Source organism: Lipotes vexillifer, unplaced genomic scaffold, assembly GCF_000442215.2.
Source record: "Lipotes vexillifer unplaced genomic scaffold, Lipotes_vexillifer_v1.1 scaffold358, whole genome shotgun sequence".
In the NCBI taxonomy this organism is placed as follows: domain Eukaryota; kingdom Metazoa; phylum Chordata; class Mammalia; order Artiodactyla; family Lipotidae; genus Lipotes; species Lipotes vexillifer.
The window spans coordinates 231680-245345 of record NW_006796357.1 but is presented as its reverse complement, the minus strand read 5'-3'; the positions used below and the strand labels follow the sequence as shown (position 1 = coordinate 245345).

Sequence of the window (13666 nt, the reverse complement as noted above, 5' to 3'; positions counted from 1 at the left end):
AAGAAGATATAACAATTGTAAATATTTATGCACCCAACATAGGAACACCTCAATACATAAGGCAAATGCTAACAGCCATAAAAGGGGACATTGACAGTAACACAGTCATAGTAGGGGACTTCAACACCCCACTTTCACCAATGGACAGAGCATCCAAAATGAAAATAAATAAGGAAACACAAGCTTTAAATGATAGATTAAACAAGATGGACTTAATTGGTATTTATAGGACATTCCATCCAAAAACAACAGAATACACTTTCTTCTCAAGTGTTCACGGAACATTCTCTAGGATAGATCATATCTTGGGTCACAAATCAAGCCCTGGTAAATTTAAGAAAATTGAAATCGGATCAAGTATATTTTCCGACCACAATGCTATGAGACTAGGTATCAATTACAGGAAGAAACCTGTAAAAAATACAAATGCATGGAGGCTAAACAATATTCTAGTAAATAACCAAGAGATAACTGAAGAAATCAAAGAGGAAATTTTAAAAAACCTAGAAACAAATGACAATGAAAACACCACGACCCAAAACCTATGGGAGGCAGCAAAAGCAGTTCTAAGACGGAAGTTTATAGCAATACAATCCTACCTCAAGAACGAAGAAACATCTCAAATAAACAACCTAACAATACACCTAAAGCAATTAGAGAAAGAAGAATAAAAGAACCTCAAAGTTAGCAGAAGGTAAGAAATCATAAAGATCAGATCAGAAATAAATGAAAAAGAAATGAAAGAAACAATAGCAAACATCAATAAAACTAAAAGCTGGTTCTTTGAGAAGATAAACAAATTTGATAAACCATTAGCCAGACTCATCAAGAATAAAAGGGAGAAGAGTCAAAGCAAAAGAATTAGAAATTAAAAAGGAGAAGTAACAACTGAAACTGCAGAAATACAAAGGATCATGAGAGATTACTACGAGCAACGCTATGCCAATAAAATGGACAACCTGGAAGAAATGGACAAATTCTTAGAAAAGCACAACCTTCCAAGACTGAACCAAGAAGAAACAGAAAATATGAACAGACCAATCACAAGCACTGAAATTGAAACTGTGATTAAAAATCTTTCAACAATCAAAATCCCAGGACCAGATGGATTCACAGACGAATTCTATCAAACATTTACGGAAGAGCTAACACCTATCCTTCTCCAACTCTTCCAAAATACAGCAAAGGGAGGAACACTCCCAAATTCATTCTATGAGGCCACCCTCACCCAGACACCAAAACCAGACAAAGATGTCACAAAAAAGGAAAACTACAGGCCAATATTTCTGATGAACATAGATGCAAAAATGCTCAACAAAATACTAGCAAACAGAATCCAACAGCACATTAAAAGGATCATACATCATAATCAAGTGGGGTTTATCCCAGGAATGCAAGGATTCTTCAGTATATGCAAATTAATCAATGTGACAGATCATATTAACAAACTGAAGTATAAAAACCATATGACAGGGCTTCCCTGGTGGCGCAGTGGTTGAGAGTCCACCTACCGATGCAGGGGACGTGGGTTCGTACCCCGGTCTGGGAGGATCCCACAGGCCGCGGAGCGGCTGGGCCCGTGAGCCATGGCCGCTGAGCCTGCGTGTCCGGAGCCTATGCTCCGCAATGGAGCTCCCCCCATTGTGGGGAGAGGCCACAACAGTGAGAGGCCTGCGTACCGCAAAAAAAAACAAAAAAAAACAAAAACCACATGACAATCTCAATAGGTGCAGAAAAAGCTTCTGACAAAATTCAACACCCATTTATGATAAAAAAAAAAACACTCGAAAGAGTAGGCATAGAGGGAACCTACCTCAACATAATAAAGGACATATATAACAAACCCACAGCCAACATCGTTCTCAATGGTGAAAAAATGAAACCATTCCCTCTAATATCAGGAACAAGACAATGGTGTCCACTCTCACCACTATTATTCAACATAGTTTTGGAAGTTTTAGCCACAGCAATCAGAGGAGAAAAAGAAATAAAAGGAATCCAAATTGGAAAAGAAGAAGTAAAACTGTCACTGTTTGCAGATGACATGATACTATACATAGAGAATCCTAAAGATGCTACCAGAAAACTACTAGAGCTAATCAATGAATTTGGTAGAGTAGCATGATATAAAATTAATGCACAGAAATCTCTTGCATTCCTATACACTAATGATGAAAAATCTGAAAGAGAAATGAAGGAAACACTCCCATTTACCACTGCAACAAAAAGAATAAAATACCTAGGAGTAAACCTACCTAAGGAAACAAAAGACCTGTATGCAGAAAACTATAAGACACTGATGAAAGAAATTAAAGATGATACAAACAGATGGAGAGATATACTATGTTTTTGGACTGGAAGAATCAAGATTGTGAAATGACTATACTACCCAAAGCAATCGACAGATTCAATGCAATCCCTATCAAACCATCAATGGCATCTTTCACAGAACTAGACCAAAAAATTGCACAATTTGTATGGAAACACAAAAGACCCCAAATAGCCAAAGCAATCTGGAGAACGAAAAATGGAGCTGGCAGAATCAGGTTCCCTGACTCGGACAATACTACAAAGCTACAGTAAGCAAGACAGATGGTACTGGCACAAAAACAGAAATATAGATCAATGGAACAGGATAGAAAGCCCAGAGATAAACCCACACACATATGGTTACCTTATCTTTGATAAAGGAGGCTAGAGTATACAATGGAGAAAAGACAGCCTCTTCAATAAGTGGTGCTGGGAAAACCGGACAGCTAAATGTAAAAGAATGAAAGTAGAACACTTCCTAACACCATACACAAACATAAACTCAAAATGGATTAAAGACCTAAATGTAAGGCCAGCCACTATAAAACTCTTAGAGGAAAACATAGGCAGAACACTCTGTGACCTAAATCACAGCAAGATCCTTTTTGACCCACCTCCTAGAAAAATGGAAATATAAACAAATGGGACCTAATGAAACTTAAAAGCTTTTGCACAGCAAAGGAAACCATAAACAAGATGAAAAGACAACCCTCAGAATGGGAGAAACTATTTGCAAGCAAAACAACTGACAAAGGATTAATCTCCAAAATATACAAGCAGCTCATGTAGGTCAATATCAAAAAAAAAAAAAAACAACCCAATCCAAAAATGGGCAGAAGACCTAAATAGACATTTCTCCAAAGAAGATATACAGATTGCCAACAAACACATGAAAAGATGCTCAACATCACTAATCATTAGAGAAATGCAAATCAAAACTACAATGAGGTATCACCTCACACCAGTCAGAGTGGCCATCATCAAAAAGAAATCTACAAATAATAAATGCTGGAGAGGGTGTGGAGAAAAGGGAACCCTCTTACACTGTTGGTGGGAATGTAAATTGGTACAGCCCCTATGGAGAACAGTATGGAGGTTCCTTAAAAGACTAAAATAGAACTACCATATGACCCAGCAATCCCACTACTGGGCATATACCCTGAGAAAACCATAATTCAAAAAGTCATGTGCCACAATGTTCACTGCAGCACTATTTACAATAGCCAGGACATGGAAGCAACCTAAGTGTCCATCGACAGATGAATGGATAAAGAAGATGTGGCACATATATACAAGGGAATATTACTCAGCCATAAACAGAAATGAAATTGAGTTATTTGTAGTGAGGTGGATGGACCTAGAGTCTGTCATACAGAGTGAAGTAAATCAGAAAGAGAAAAACAAATACCGTATGTTATCACATATATATGGGATCTAAAAAAAACAAAAAATGTTCTCATGAACCTAGGGGCAGGATAGGAATAAAGACACATGTAGAGAATGGACTTGAGGACACGGTAGTGGGAAGGGTAAGCTGGGACGAAGTAAGAGAGTAACATTGACATATATACACTACCAAATTTAAAATAGCTAGTGGGGGCTTCCCTGGTGGCGCAGTGGTTGAGAGTCCGCCTGCCGATCCAGGGGACACGGGTTCGTGTCCCGGTCCGGGAAGATCCCACATGCCGCGGAGCGGCTGGGCCCATGAGCCATGGCCGCTAAGCCTGCGCATCCGGAGCCTGTGCTCTGCAACGGGAGAGGCCACAGCAGTGAGAGGCCCACGTACCGCAAAAAAAAAAAAAAAAAAGCTAGTGGGAAGCAGCTGCATGGCACAGGGAGATCAGCTCGGTGCTTTGCAACCACCTAGAGGGGTGGGACAAGGTAGGTGGGAGGGAGATGCAAGAGGGAGGGGATATGGGGATATAGGTATGCATATAGCTGATTCACTTTGTTATACAGCCGAAACTAACACAACACTGTAAAGCAGTTATACTCCAATAAAGATGTTAAAAAAAAGTCCATGCTACCCAAAGCCATCCAGACTCAAGGCAACCTCTATCAAAATTCAAATGGCACTTTTCATTGAAATAGAAAGAAATCCTAAACTTCACATGTAACCACAAGAGACCCTGAATAGACAATGAAATCCTGAAAAAGAACAAAGTTGAAGGCATCACATTTCCTGATTTCCAACTATATTACAAAGTTACAGTAATCAAAACAGCATGGTACTGGCATAAAAATAGACACACAGGATAACAGAACAGAGGTGAGAGCCCGAAATAAATCCACATATATATAGTCAACTAATATCTGAAAAGGGAACCAAGACTACTCAATGTGGAAAGAACAGTCTCTTCAATAAATGGTGTTGGGAAAACTGATTATCCACATGCAAAAGAATGAAATTGGACTGCTATTTTACACCATGCACAAAAATTAACTCAAAATGAATTAAGGACTTAATCATAAAACCCAAAACTATAAAATTCCTAGAAGAAAATATAGGGGAAAAAGTTCCTTCACGTTGGTCTTAGCAACAATTTTTAAGATAGGACACAAAAAGCATAAGCAAATATCAATAAGTAGGACTACATAAGGTTAAAAAGCTTCTGAAAAGGGAAAGAAATAATCAACAAAATGAAAAGGCAACATATAAAACAGAAGAAAGTATTTGCATACCATAAATCAGATAAGGGATTGACATCTACAACATATAAGGGACTTACACAACTCAACAGCATAAAACAAAACAGAACAAAAAAACCTGATTAAGAAATGGACAAGGGACCTGAATAGATATTTTTTACAAAGATATACAAATGGCCAACAAATACATGAAAAGGTGCTGAACATCACTAATCATCAGGAAATGCAAATCAAAACCACAATGAGGTATAATTACACACCTGTTAGAATGGCTATTATCAAAAGACAAGAGTTAAGTGTTGGCAAGAATGTGGAAAATAGGGAGCCAAAGCGCACTGCTGGTGATGATGTAAATTGGTACAGCGCTATGGAAAACATGTATGGAGGTCCTCAAAAGATTAAAATTAGAACTACCACATGATTTGGTAATCCCATTTCTGGGTATATATTCAAAGGAAATGAAGTCACTATCTTGAAGAGATATCTGCACCCCTATGTTCACCGCAGCATTGTTCACAAAATCTAAGACAAATCTAACTGTTGACACATGAATGGATAAAGAAAATAAAGAAAATGTGGTGTGTGTATATATGTGTGTGTGTGTATATGTATATGTGTGTGTGTGTATACACACACACACACACACACACACACACACACAAAGGATTATTATTTAGCCATAAAAAGGAAGTTCTGCAAGGTGCAACAACATGGATGGACATTGAGGGCACTACACTAAGTGAAATAAATCAGACAAATACTGTATGATCTCACTTATATGTGGAATATAAAATAGTCAGCTTTATAGAAGCAGAGTAGAACGGTGGTTTCCAGGGGCTAGGAGTAGGGGAAATGAGATGTTGGTCAATGTGTACAAACTTCCAGTTTATATGAAAAATAAATTCTAGGAATCTAATTAATGTACAGCATGGTGACTACAGTTAACAATATTGTATATTTGAAAGTTTCTATGAGAGTAGAATTTAAATGTTCTCACTACAACAACAACAAAATTGTAATTACATGAGGTGGGGGATATATTAACTAACCTTACTGTGGTAATCATTTTAATACATGTGTAACAAATCATCACATTGTACATCTTAAACTTACACAATGTTATATGTCAATTATCTCAATAAATCTGGGGGAATAAAAAGAACCCAGCAGTTCCTTATACACATAGTTGAAGTTTAACAAATATTTGTTGAATTTTTAAAAATTCAAAAAAAAATAAATGAGGTATCAACCACAAAAAGATATGTAGGAACCTGAAATGCATATTGCTAAGGAGTCAGTCTGAAAAGGATACATATGGTATGATTCCAACTATACAACATTTTGGAAAAGGCAAGAGTATAGAAACAGTAAAATGATCAGTGGTTACCAAGCGTTGGGGAGAGGGATAAACAGGTAGAGCACAAGGGATACTTAGGGCAGGGAAATTATTCTGTATGATACTATAATGGTACATATATTATGTATTTGGCAAAAGCCATACAATTGTACACCACCAAGAGTGGATCCTAAGGTAAACTATGCACTTTAGTTAATAATGTATCAATACTGGTTCATCAGTTATAACAAATGTACCATACCAAGGCAAGATGTTAATAATAGGGAAAACTGGGCATAGTAGAGGGCGGGCGGGTGTATATAGGAACTCTGTACTCTGTTCAATTTTTCTGTAAATCTAAAACTGCTCTAAGAAATAGTCTATTAATTAAAACGATTTAAAACAGGAAAGTATGACAACTATGTCCCATCAAATAGAGAATGTCAACAAAGAGAAATTATTAAAACAAAGAATCAATCAACAATGTATGAAGGATTTCAATTTCTTCACATCCTCCTCAACATTTGTTATTGTCTATCTTTATTATTAGAGCCACCCTAGTGGATATGAAAGGGTCTCTAATTGTGGCTTTGATTTGCAGTTCCCTAATGACTATTTACGTTGAAGATCTTTATGTGCTTACTGGCCATTTCTTTATCTTCTTTAGAGAACTGTATATTCAAATCCTTCGACCGTTAAAAAAAACTGGATAACTTGCCTTTTATTTTTGAGTTGTAAGAGTTTTTTATATATTCTGGATAGATGTCCCTTATCAGATATATAATTTGCAAATATTTTCTCTCATTCTGCATATTGTCTCTTCACTTTCTTAATGGTATCATTTGTACAACAAACATTTTTAATTTTGATGCAGCCAATTTGCATATTTTTTCTTTTGTCGTGTTTTTATGTCACAGCTAAGAAAAAAATTGCCTAATTCAAAGTCATGAAGATTTACTCTTATGTTTTCTCTAAGAGTTTTATAGTTTTAGCTCTTACATTTAGGTCTTTGATCCATTTAGAGTTAATTTTTGTGTATGGTGTAAAAAAAGGTTCAACTTTATGTTTTTTTGTATATGTATGTGGATATCCATTGTGCCCACACCATTTGCTGAATAGACTATATTTCCCTCTTTGTATTTATTTGGCACTTTGTTGAAAAATCAATTGACCAGGGACTTCCCTGGTAGCACAGTGGTTAAGAATCTGCCTGCCAATGCAGGGGACACAGGTTCAATCCCTAGTATCGGAAGATCCCACGTGCCGCAGAGCAACTAAGCCTGTGCGCCACAACTACTGAGCCTGCACTCTGGAGCCTGCGAGCCACAACTACTGAGCCCATGTGCCACAACTACTGAAGCCCACGCACCTAGAGCCCGTGCTCTGCAACAAGAGAAGCCACTGCAATGAGAAGCCTGCACACCGCAACGAAGAGTAGCCCCCACTCGCCACAACTAGAGAAAGCCCACACGCAGCAACGAAAACCCAACACAGCCAAAAATAAAATTAATTTTTAAGAATCAACTGACCATAAATGTAAGACTTTATTTCAAGACTCTCAATTCTATTACACTGATCTATATGTCTAACCTTACACCAGGATAATGCTGTCTTGTTTACTACAGCTGTGTAGTAAGTTTTGAAATTGAGAATTGTGAGTCCTCCAACTTTGTTCTTCCTCTTGAATACTGTGTTAGCTATTCTGGGTCCCTTGCATTTCCACATTAATTTTATGATCTCCAAAGCTTTACTCTGAATACATATCAGTTACCCAGCTTCTGTGGATTGTAACTATACCAGAAGTCTGAAGTTACCACTAGAGGTACTAAAAAAAGGCTCACATAACATCATCCCTTTAACTTTAGTAGCTTAAGAAAGATGAAAAGAATGTCCATGACTAAGGTGGAAGAAAAGTAGAAGTTTAGGGTAAAGCAGTCCAGTAGTATTTCACCTTGAAACCCAAGAAGCCAACAAGACCTAGAAGGGTTGGAAGTTAAGAGGATTCAGGGAAAGTTTAAAAGGAGTATTCAAATCAATGTGTAAATATAAGGGTAGGACAGAAGAATCTTACAAAGGAAAAAACTATTAGTGAGTACACGTCCTATATTACAACACTTTTCTTTTTTCAAAAGCTTGTTTTGACAAGTCTACTTTACTACTAATGTTACATTTTGCTGTTCTAATGAGGGATTATGTTTTTGCAAAACCAATTTAAAAATTCATGGCTGGAGTCTGGGTCTCAAGCAAAGTACATTCCCTTAATTTAGGCCATATGACTGAGGAACCAGTTTATCTATTAGTAGTATATCTAAACTACAGGAAAAGTAGCCAAGAAGGAAAAGAAAAATTAACCCTTAAGTTATGAAACCCCAAACATCAATATATAAAAGGGATGACAAGTGTGCTGCTTCTATCCATGATTATCTTTTAAGTATTCACAAAAATCACATCAACATATTCACCTTCAGAGATGCTGGTTTAAATCAATTTAATATTTGAATTGTTTGAAGAGCATAATAAAGTATTCAGGAAACTAAGCTTAAATTACTTAACTTTTTTGTTTTTTGGCTCTGGCTCTTTTGAATGGGAGGATTTTACCTCATGGCCATACCAATTTTATATATCCAGTTATTCGGGTGCTCACACTTGTGACAGTTATAAATTTGACACTCATCAGACATTTGGTGCCTGTGCAAAATCCAATCACATGAGGAAGCAACACAGGCTGCTGACTTTATAACAGGTATTCTTAGACTTGGTTTGGTTTTTGGTATCTGCTATTGACTTTAGAAATAGCATATGGCTTCTAAAGGTGAAGAAAAGGCAGGGTAAAGATGAATATTTCTTTATGTGTAACTTTTCTACAAACTATTAGATTTAAATTAGAATATCTCACGAACTCAGCATAATAATGATGGTTGGGGGCCAGAGTTGACCTGTAAAATTAAAAATTACAGCAAAAATACAAGGAAATACTTCTCTTAGATATCAGAAGCTTATCTTAAAATAGGCTCCTGTTCATAGCACGTAATTTTAAATTAGCACTAATTTTATTTTTAATAAAATTTCTGATTTTCTAATGTTGAAATAAATCTACTCCACACAGCCTAATTTATATTATAGTTACAGAAAACATATTACGTTATTCTTATTAAGGCAAACAAACACCAGTTGTGTGGGTTAAACTATTATTCTTATCTGCATTATTGTGTAGGATGAGGAAGCCATTACTTCTAATTTTAAAAACTTAGAAAGATAGGGCTGGTTATGAGAACTAATGAAACAAGTATGTTTATATATGCTTTGATAATCTGTAGAAGATATTTGCCCTTCTAAACACTTCAATGCATACATAGCTCAACTTCTACGTCTTCTTGACATTCTATAGTTCCTATGATCCACTTATAATGTAGTCTCAAAGCATCAAGTAAAGGATCTTTAGCAGTATTTTCCCTTAGGCCACTTTGCTTAAAATTAAGCTAAAAGGGCCCACTTTTCTTTCATTTTGTATAGTTTTGAAAAATTACCATATCTGGTAATATTTCTTGTGTATATGTGTTAATAAAAAAATAAAAAATTAATGTGTTTTCTAAGCATTCGATTAGAATTTTTCAAAACCAGTGTATGCACCCAGATCTTAATATAACTTAACAAAGTGTGGAGAATTTTAATTGACATATTTAAAAATTTAGACAGAACTGGTACGTACGTACAATCCCAATTGTTTCTGGGAGCATTTGTTCTTTGTATCACATTTTGATGTACTCACAGGAAAAATTTCCTAGTCCTTCCTGTATTCATATTTAGATTTGTTGATTTAAATTTCTTTGAGATTTAGAATAAAAAGTCTTGTTGTTTGTGTAAATTTTACCAGATTTGGTAAAATTACAGAATATAATTTTTTTCTTTTTGTTTTAGTATGCTAGGTATAGCTATAAAATAATGTAACTACAATTTCTGTCATTTAGAAATCAAATGGAACCAGCTCCTGTTTAACAAGCTCTCTCTTTACTATTTTAAAAAAATGTACTATAAATAAAGCTAGACATATACAGATAATACTAAAACAAGTTAATATTCTTCCTCATTGCTAAGATAAAAATCTTCAGGGAAAATAGAATGTTATGACAATTAAAAAAATACATTTCCAAGGACCCAGTATACCAACTGGTATTTTGTACATATCTTTATTAAAACCTTTAAAAATGGTTAAGAGGAACTAGAAAGCTTAGAACTTTGACATACATCTGAAAAGATGGTAAACATTTTGAAACAAAATCCTTAACTGCTGAGCATATCCAACTATTAGAGGGGCCTGAGAGTTTTCAGGGGGAAAAATTCCAGTTATTCAGGTTTAAGAGACACAGATAAATTACAGAAGGAAAGATAAGCAGAGCATTACATCCAACATACAGATTGAATATGAAATGGACTAGGACAGAAAAAAGTGAGATAAGCAAGAATATGGGAGCAAGACTGATCAGATTTTACTTATGTCCTCACATCAAACTATGGTATATCCTGGGTATATATTTGAAGAGAATGAAAAATTAGTAAATTGGGGCAAGAAAACTCTTAATGGCCAACATGAAAGTTCTGTGTCTGGAACTGAGATACACATATTGTTTAAAGTTATGTTTTCATTGTACTTTTCTATTATCAAAGGAAGAGTTAGTCTTGTCAATCCTGCATTCTAATTGACTTAGCATAATATTTTCAGTCTCTGCTCTGGAGAAAGAAGTAAAAGCCTCTATAATCCAATCCAAGTAAAATAATATAGCCAGTAAAGCCAATGTTGATTTTTTTCTTTGAATTTTTAATTAAAATATAAGTAGTGGGGGCTTCCCTGGTGGCGCAGTGGTTGGGAGTCCACCTGCCGATGCGAGTCTTTCTATGGGAATGTGTTTCTACTGGTTCTGTCTTGAAAAAAGCCTCCAGAGGTACATTGTATTTATGTAGTTTTGCTAATATGGAAGATGAAAAGAAGCAGCCTCATCATGGAAATGTGAATAAAAAAAAAAAAAAAAAAAAAAAAAAAAAAAAAAATATATATATATATATATGTGTAGTTATAATGTGTTTTATCAGTCTATTAAAACATGAGATTCCTTGGCATTGAAAAAGAAAATTAATTTGAACTGAAACTATCTACATTTCCATAAAAGACAAACATCAAAATCAGGCTTTTAATCACCCTCTGCCAAGAATATTTGCCTTCTCTAATATTTTACTAGTAAATAGATATGTCACTATTTTGCTTTGGCCTAGATTATGCAAATATGGCTGACCTACTTGATGTTAAATAAAAAGATAGATTGTCTCTCTACAGCAATAAGAGGAAAGTCCTTTTTCAATGCCTTATTGAATTCTCAAATATAGTTTGAGTTGTTAAAAGCCATGTTATGTCTTTTAACAACAAAAGCACAAGGAGTGTATATATGATAAACAGTAAATATAGTCAAGAAAGATCAAATGATAATAATTTTTTTAAAAGTCTGAGTTCCTAAAAAAAGATAAAGTCCTTAATTCTCACTTTTGCTTTATGATGTGCCTTAGAGAATATAATTTCTTTGGTATTCATCTTTCACAAAAACTCAACCTAAGTATGAATAGGAAAGGTACTATGAATTCCTTTTGAAAGTATGGACCACACAAAACACAAACCTTTTTATCAAAATGACTTGATTGCTAGATACTTACCTCTGTGCTAATATCATGATACTGATTTGAAGCTGCCCCGCACTTGAGCCAGAGTTTTGCCACCAACTGCTCAAATTCTTTAACTTCACTGAAGCGAAAAGCTGTTTTTCCTCTGATGCTAATGATGACAGATTTGCTGGAATCATTTGTCTTATCTATAGCTAAGACCTGGGGGATGAAAACATAAATGAATCATATTTTCCCTTGTTACTGACAAGGTCAGGCAAAATGTGTTTAGCTTATTTTTTTGTGGCTACAAGTTTTGGTCCGTGGTAGGACTTAGTAAGAAATAGACTTTGGGTACTAGTTGTACCACTAATACAAGCAACCTTAGTGCAAGATATTTCACTTCTAAAGGAAAAGTTTAACTAACATGTAACCTTTAAAAATGAAAATACAAATGTAAAAATTCAGGGCCACAATATGGACAATTGATTTCTGACTTACACAAAAGCTATCAATTATATTCTTTCTGACCATGTGTATCAAATATGATAGTATAAATTTTGGTATCCATGTCATAAACATCTGAGTGATCATGCTCCATGTTGAGTCATCCCAAACCCTTATCTTGTTTATTACTTTTTTTCTTTTTTTCATTTTCAATAAGAGCTATAAGGCTCTTATCCTAGTACTCTTATCCTCAGGAATGCTACTCTTATCCTGAAGAATATAACTGCACTTAAAAATGATTATTTAAAATTACTAAAAGGATGTTGCATATTGAGTTTTTAATAATTTACAGAATTAAAGGGTATTTTACTCTGTGAATGGTAACATTTTTGAACTAAAAACTGATATGTAACTAAATTTATTTTACCTCTCGTAATGGAATGATTACACTACATAGATTGCCATCCTGGCCAGCAAAGCAGATATAGTTTTCTGAGATGCACATTTTTCCATGAGTGTTGAAGTGGCTGAATGGTACCCATAAGAAACATTCATGTACTTCTTTCAAAGTCTCTTCTTTGGGCAGCCTAAAAAAAGCATTAAACTGCTCACTGTGGGCTCGATTTTCCAGACCTCTATAGGAAAGAAAAAAAGGGGGGGCTCAAATGATGACTTCTAAAGTATACACATGTCCATATTGATTAATTTAAATGCACTGCAAAGCAGAATGATTAAGCACTACATGCTATGTTCTTCAACAAATTATGAAATGGAAGAAACACTGATTCCTAACCAATTTATTTTGTTTGTTCTCTTTTCCAATTTTGTATTATTATTAGTAGATTACAATGCACAACAGTTAGAGGTGATGTAGGTCTTCAAACCATCTATTAAAGGGTGATTTTCTGGAAGATTACTATATTATTATATATTCATAACATGAGTATGGCTAAAATCAATATTGGCAGACAATAATTTTTACATCTGGTTATCAGAAGATCAAAAGAGTTACCCAGTTCAAACAAAATAAAATAATGAAAATTTATGGCATCAAAATTTAGATGGGAAGACTAGTACATAAAAATAATATTAAAGGGGCTTCCCTGGTGGCGCAGTGGTTGAGAGTCCGCCTGCCGATGCAAGGGACACGGGTTCGTGCCCCGGTCCGAGAGGATCCCACATCCCGCGGAGAGGCTGGGCCCGTGAGCCATGGTCGCTGAGCCTGCGCATCCGGAGCTTGTGCTCCGCAACAGGAGAGGCCACAACAGTAAGAGGCCC

General features: G+C 35.4%; 1 protein-coding gene across 1 annotated transcript in view; it reads right to left on the bottom strand.

Moving 5' to 3' along the window:
• Positions 1–11983: 11983 nt before the first annotated feature.
• LOC103088693 (TBC1 domain family member 8B) overlaps positions 11984–13666 on the bottom strand; it is a 22076-nt gene continuing 20393 nt past the window's right edge. The window contains exons 6-7 of the mRNA XM_007468501.1: positions 12816–13023; positions 11984–12163 (exon numbers count right to left, since the gene is read on the bottom strand). Of these exons, the coding sequence (XP_007468563.1) occupies positions 11984–12163; positions 12816–13023 (388 nt within the window). The remainder of the gene's footprint in view (positions 12164–12815; positions 13024–13666) is intronic.